This window comes from Chenopodium quinoa, unplaced genomic scaffold (assembly GCF_001683475.1).
Source record: "Chenopodium quinoa cultivar QQ74 unplaced genomic scaffold, ASM168347v1, whole genome shotgun sequence".
In the NCBI taxonomy this organism is placed as follows: domain Eukaryota; kingdom Viridiplantae; phylum Streptophyta; class Magnoliopsida; order Caryophyllales; family Amaranthaceae; genus Chenopodium; species Chenopodium quinoa.
In genome coordinates this window covers 1,773,204-1,779,387 of record NW_018743977.1, presented here as the reverse complement: position 1 = coordinate 1,779,387, position 6,184 = coordinate 1,773,204, and the positions used below count along the sequence as shown (strand labels likewise).

The following is a 6,184-nucleotide window of genomic DNA, read 5'->3' as shown; positions in this document are numbered from 1 at the left end:
TTTAAAAAAGGCACCGCAATTTGTTAATGTGGTAAAATTTGATTGGCCCATATTTTGTATTTTTATTTTCATTCTGAATTATTTTTAATGTCCATGATGTATTACAATTGTATTGTTTTTATGTATTCTTTTTAATACATGTATTTTTTTAAGAAATACATAATTATAAATTAATTTTCGAAATTATAATTATAATTAAAAACCCCAAAATTAAAATTGTTCATCATTGTTCATCAATGTTCTTCATTCATGTCATAGATTAGCCACCCATTCCCAAAATCATTGTTAATTGTTGATAAATTCTCAAATTCAGCTTTAAATCGGGATTAAAATTCGTATATCAATTGTGTTTTTGCGTTTCGTTTTTTGCAGTTTTTGATTTTAGGTTTTTGTTCATTAAAAAAATCTCATTTTACAATCTCATTTTTGTTTTATATAATTTGTTTGTAATTAAAACTAATTTTTTTAGGTAATGACCTAAATAAATACAGGTAATTACCTAACCATAAACAGATTACAAAAATAGCAAATCTCGATTTTGGATCAAACAGGTCTGCGAAAAAAAAAATGAACTCTAAATCGCAGAGCACACCCTCGTTATCCATTGATCGTTAAAAAAAAGGAAAAGTTGCCAAGAATAATCTCAACTTTGCTTCATCCACCCAAAATAATCCCAACTTTCGATTATTTTTTAATAATCCCAACTTTATACTTCATCTGCTCAAAACAGTCCCGGGTGATCGGTGACCTATTAAACAGGTAAATTTTTTTTTAATGGTTTAATGCACACGTGTCACCACGTGATTGGTAAAAAATAAATCCCCCGCACGACCCGGGCCATCCCCTCCGGCAGGCGCCACCTCTGTCCCCCTCCCCTTGCCGGCGCCGGGCCGAGCTACCCACGGTCGGCGCCATCCGTAACCTTCTCCCGCCTGAGCCCTCTCCCTTCCACTTAATTAAACCACCAACCCCTCACCCCAAAATACCACGAAATGTCCTTAAAAAATAGCCATTAAAGCAATTATAGCCAACAATAATTACACAACAGAGAACCAAATTACTAGCCTGTTCCACCACCATGAGCAAGAAAATTAATTTATCATAAAATCAAGAATAATTAATTACCAAATGGCAGCGCCATAGGTTGTCATGACTATTGCTTGGCTTAGCACATCTGAGTTTCAATAACAGATGTTTTGGGGTGAGGGGATGATGTTTGGGGTGAGGAAATAGTGGTTTAATTATGTCAGGGCGGCGCCGGCGCCGGGGAAGGGGGAAAGTGTCTGGCCGACGGCCGGCGCTTGGGAGTCAGGTGGTTGGGCTCGGCAATGCGGGTGGCTTGGTTGAAGAGGCTGGTGTTTTTTTTTTTTTTTTTCTTCTCTTTTTCTGTTTTTTTTATTATTTTAAACCTATCGTAGAATGACACGTGTCCAGTAACCTGTAATAGCAAATTGAATGATCGGATGGGACTGTTTTGGGCGGATAGTGTATAAAGTTGGGATTATCTAAAAATAATCGTAAGTTCGGATTATTTTGAGCGGATAGAGCAAAATTGGGATTATTCTTAACAATTTTTCCTATAAAAAATGAAAGATCTATGTTTTAAATCATCATAATACATGCTCCTAAGGCTAATTTTATCCTCAAAACTATCAAACAACTTGATTTTTACATAAATCAAAATTATCAATCGAACCCTAAAACGAAATTTGTATACGGATCATGGAAGCATATTCGAAACCGATAAATCCGATCTTTGGACAGAATTTTGGCGGGAATTTTGGTCTGAGTTCCGAATAGATTATACAAGATTTTGGGGGTGGTTAATTAAGATCATGAATGAAGAACAATGATGAATTTTTTATTTTCTAAATTTAATTATAATTTAATTTTCGAAAATGATTTTAAAAAGATAAAAATAGATTTTAAAAAACTAAAATTATGTATTCTTTAAAAAAAACACATGTATTTACAATTATACATACATTTATAATACATTTAGGATTTTAAAAATAAATCAAAAATTGATCAATCATAACATGACATATCATCATGTTATGGTGTCATTTTTTTGAAAAATGACACAGTAGACATCCCCGTGATATGGACCATGTGGACAAGGTGGATTACAAATTCCTATCTCTTTCCCATATACCCCTGAACAAACAAGTCGGTTAGGTAATACATACAAGATTTAAAACCAATTAACCTAATTACGAAATAAAATAGAAAAGAATAAAACATAACATCCGAAGTATATGATTAAAAACATTTTATAAAAATACCAGTTGCTTGCTGATGATCACTGAGGGTAGGGTACATAACTAAGCAAAGAAGTACATAGACTAATATAAGTATAGATTATCTATCTACAATTCAAATGTATACATATAATTCTATTATTATACATCCAAGTTTCTTTGGATCCTAATACAAGCAATCAGAACCAATCAATAACTAGTATAGAATATATCCAATTAAAAAAAATAAAAACATTATTTATCCAAGTTTCTTTGGATAATAATTAAAACAAAAAAAGAAGAATTGACTTAATTTGAAAGATGGGTGAAATGCATAAAAATAAAAACAAGTTGCTAATTATCTTTAGTGAGTAAATTAATGCTTCCTTATAGTAGGACAACCAAATGATTGGTACATAATATTATAAAATATATTTGTGGTATCCCTAGTTTTAGTTCCACATGTGGTGGGAACCCTAGCTAGCTAATTAAGTTGCTACCTGACAAAATTATAAACCTTGGCATTCATCATCTCTTTAAAGAGTCAGACAGAAGTTATACATACATACGTAGCATGCAACCCAACCTAACAATGACAGATTTATATATCTTAATTACCTGCAATTTCTAATAAGTTGAATTTGGTAAGTACCATATAATAATTGGTTTTTCAGTGGTGACATATAAATGAAAAGAGGAATGGACAAATTGTAGTTTGTAGTGTGGATGGATGGAGACACGAATCTAAATAAGTGCCTGACTCAACTATTTTGTAAGAAAGGAAAAAAAAATCATGATTTTAGCTCATATAGTATTTGTTGACGTGTTTAAATTTTACTCCTATGTTAGAGTTAAGGATTCAACCCAACTATTTGAAAAGTTCAAGTAACAATGTAACAATGAAAAGTTCGAGCTATTCAATCTCAAGTAGTTCTAGAGCTTATTCTCTTTAACATATATATTTCAAAATTATATCAAAATTAAGGTTTTAAAACTAATGTAGATTGATAATGAAAATTACCTATAATATAGATAATGAAAATACATTTTTTAATTGAGACAATTTGAATGTAACCCGATTTTACTTGATAATGTTTTTCCTTGTGTATTAGTGTAAAAATACTGTAAAATTTAGTCAAATCTATACGGTGGAGCGAAATTAATCAAATTAGATAAACCTAACAAGACCTTTATAAAATGAGAGAACATCTTATTTCAAATGAAGAGAACTTCTAACGACTTTTTTTTTTTTTTTGGTTAAAATGATGAGATTAATTAAAAATACATAAGAGTATCACATTTGATTAGATAAGTTTTGGGTGGTTTAATGGCCTAGCAGGCAAATCGGTATTTATCACATGCATGCATTTAAGGTGATGAGTTACTTTAATTTGGTGGTCTAATTAAAGAAGACTTGTAAATTAAAAGGATCCACCAAGTTGTTCTCAAAACCCTTACACAACTTTTAAATTTTCAGGTCTCCAAATCAATGAAAGAGGCTATTAGAGAAACCACCTACTGAATACTGATATGATTTTCTTATATATTAGGTTACACTTATACAGTAGATTCCAATGAAAATCTATCTAGAGTGCTTCCTCCAATCCTTAGTATTTGCCACATAATTCCAATTTTTAAAAAAAATGTAATTTACGTAGTTTTGTCCTTTATCTTGCGCGGCAGGAAATAAAGTCTACATGAAATGCGTATTTCTGGACTACCAAATTAAGAAAAATAGAGCAACCTCAAACAGGCGAACCAAACAGAAAATTAGGGTGATATATATTTAAGGAACGCAAGAATAATATTTTATTATATGTTGCTTGTGTTCTAGTTCAAAACCCTTTTCAATATGATTATTATTTACCTATTGGGTGTAATAATGTTTAATTTCTTTGAGCTCATCAAGCTAACTTAAAGAGAAAAGCTACTAGAAAAAGATCTGAATTTGAAACAAATCAGCATACTACTTGTTTTGATCATCACACCCTCCTTGATCTTTTTCTTTTTTTTGTGTTTGCTTTTATTTTTGCTTTTGCTCGAATCTAATTATATTACACGTTCAAGACTATTTTTTTCCAAAAGAAATAATAAAGTAAGTAAAATTGTAAAATTTGCCTTATTACTTCAAATATGTTACACTTAAGTAATTCATGCAAAAAATCGAAATATTTATTACAATGTTTAAAATTAATAAAATATTAGTATCTTACAAGTTACAACAACATTTAACCTAATTTTACATGTTATACATGACTAGATCTAGAATATGCAATGGCACAATAATCCTCCCTATATTTTCTTACATTATGTGCGTCATCCTAAAATATTTCGATTATCCTTCATTCGATCGATTACATGAACAAATTTAAATCTCCGGCTTAAATATATTCAAAATCGATCTCTTCGTCCCAAATAATAATCTTAATAATGTGCATATACATCTATAATTCCGTGAAGTGGGAGCTACATAAAATATTAACAAACTAGAGTTGATCTTCAAATGTTGATTAATTTGCACTAAGGTAATTTAGTAACGTAGAAGTAGGGATCAAGCAAAGTCCCTTCTTTCGTAGTTCCGATTCTAGGGAACCCGTGTTCATACTATCTCCGGCTTGCCGTGAATTATTATGTCCATTTTCTTGCATCTGAATCAACCCACATACAATAACTTGTTAAGAATTTTATTTGACATCAAAAGAATTTTTTTTTTTTTTAAAAAAAAAAATGCAAGAAAAGTCAAGGTCTTTGATTTTCTTATTTACCTGGCAAATATCTCTACTTTCTATCTCATCTTTTGACTTCATGTAGAAGAGATTCAAATGATTGACCTATTACAAATCAAGAACAAGGGTTAGAAAATTAAACATACATCAAAACTATGTAATAAAATGTCAAAAATTTTATTTATACGTTTAATATATGAAAATTATACACTCATATATGTAACGATTATTATTATGAAAATACCTCGCTAAGCTAGCTACAATAATTTGTTTAATTTATATAAATGTATACATTACCTTTGGACTTTGAACGGGTGAACTAGCAGTATCTTCCAACTCATGATCAACAAAAGCCGCCTCCATTGTTTTTCTCTTCTTAGACATAAAATTTTCGCGGTTCTCCTGCAATAGGAAATCGGATGCTGCACCGGAATAATTTGAGGAGGTTCCGAAACAAGAAAAGATGGAACTATTATCTTCATTGTCATCATAATCTTCGTCGTTAATAAAATCTTCAAGGTCTAATTTGATCCGATCATCACTCGCCTCGAATGAAGTATTATTAGCTTCAAATTTAGATGATGACATGATACATCTTCTCTTGTGATTTGTTGTGCTCATCATAGAGTAAGCCATTTTATCAATAATCTCGATCTATATATGTGTATGTAACTGTTTCGAGTATGGATTAGGGAACTTGTGTTTAGGGCCGGTATGCTATGAACAAAAATTCTTTTGAATGGGAGGGCTTGACTATTTTGGAGCAGTTGCAAGAAGGGTATGTATGTGAGTTTATATAGGAGGAATAATAATGCAAGTTGAAAGGGTAAAAAGAGATGAGAATGGAAAAAAGTGGGCCATAAGAATAAGAAAGTTCTTCTAAATTTATAAGGTGATGCAAGGAAAGGGATAGGAATTTGGTCTTCAATAGTTTCAGAATATATTAAGTCCCAACTCAGATTTGTCATAATTCTTTTGGGTCCCCCACTTTATTTGACTTGGAATTTGGATGCATTAAAGCATTGCATACATAAATTGCTTAATTATGTTATAAATTTGAGTATATAATTAAGTACATGAAATATAGTTAGTTATTTAGGTTTGAATACGGTGAGGTAATTTTGGTCGATAATATCACAATATGACGTTGATGGGGTGTAACCATTTTACTTTTAATTTAACGAGTATGATCAAGTTTTTAAAAACATAGTCCATTAT

At 30.9% G+C, this 6,184-nt stretch overlaps 1 protein-coding gene across 1 annotated transcript; it reads right to left on the bottom strand.

Annotated features, from left to right (window-relative positions):
- Positions 1-4,118: 4,118 nt before the first annotated feature.
- Positions 4,119-5,878, bottom strand: LOC110689926. The gene is made up of 3 exons (XM_021866750.1): positions 5,264-5,878; positions 5,006-5,071; positions 4,119-4,888 (listed from the first exon to the last, which is right to left on the bottom strand). Exons 1-3 carry the CDS (start codon positions 5,600-5,602, stop codon positions 4,751-4,753), a joined length of 543 nt encoding a protein of 180 aa, XP_021722442.1. The 5' UTR covers positions 5,603-5,878; the 3' UTR covers positions 4,119-4,750.
- Between the last annotated feature and the right edge of the window lie 306 nt (positions 5,879-6,184).

What these genes read in the sequence shown, in the direction of transcription:
- LOC110689926 (XM_021866750.1), bottom strand. Translation starts at nt 5,602, where the DNA reads ATGGCTTACTCTATGATGAGCACAACAAATCACAAGAGAAGATGTATC. An exon ending in CACCCGTTCAAAGTCCAAAG is followed by an intron (nt 5,072 to 5,263) that starts GTAATGTATACA and finishes GATTTGTAATAG; the next exon opens with GTCAATCATTTGAATCTCTT. An exon ending in AAAGTAGAGATATTTGCCAG is followed by an intron (nt 4,889 to 5,005) that starts GTAAATAAGAAA and finishes GGGTTGATTCAG; the next exon opens with ATGCAAGAAAATGGACATAA.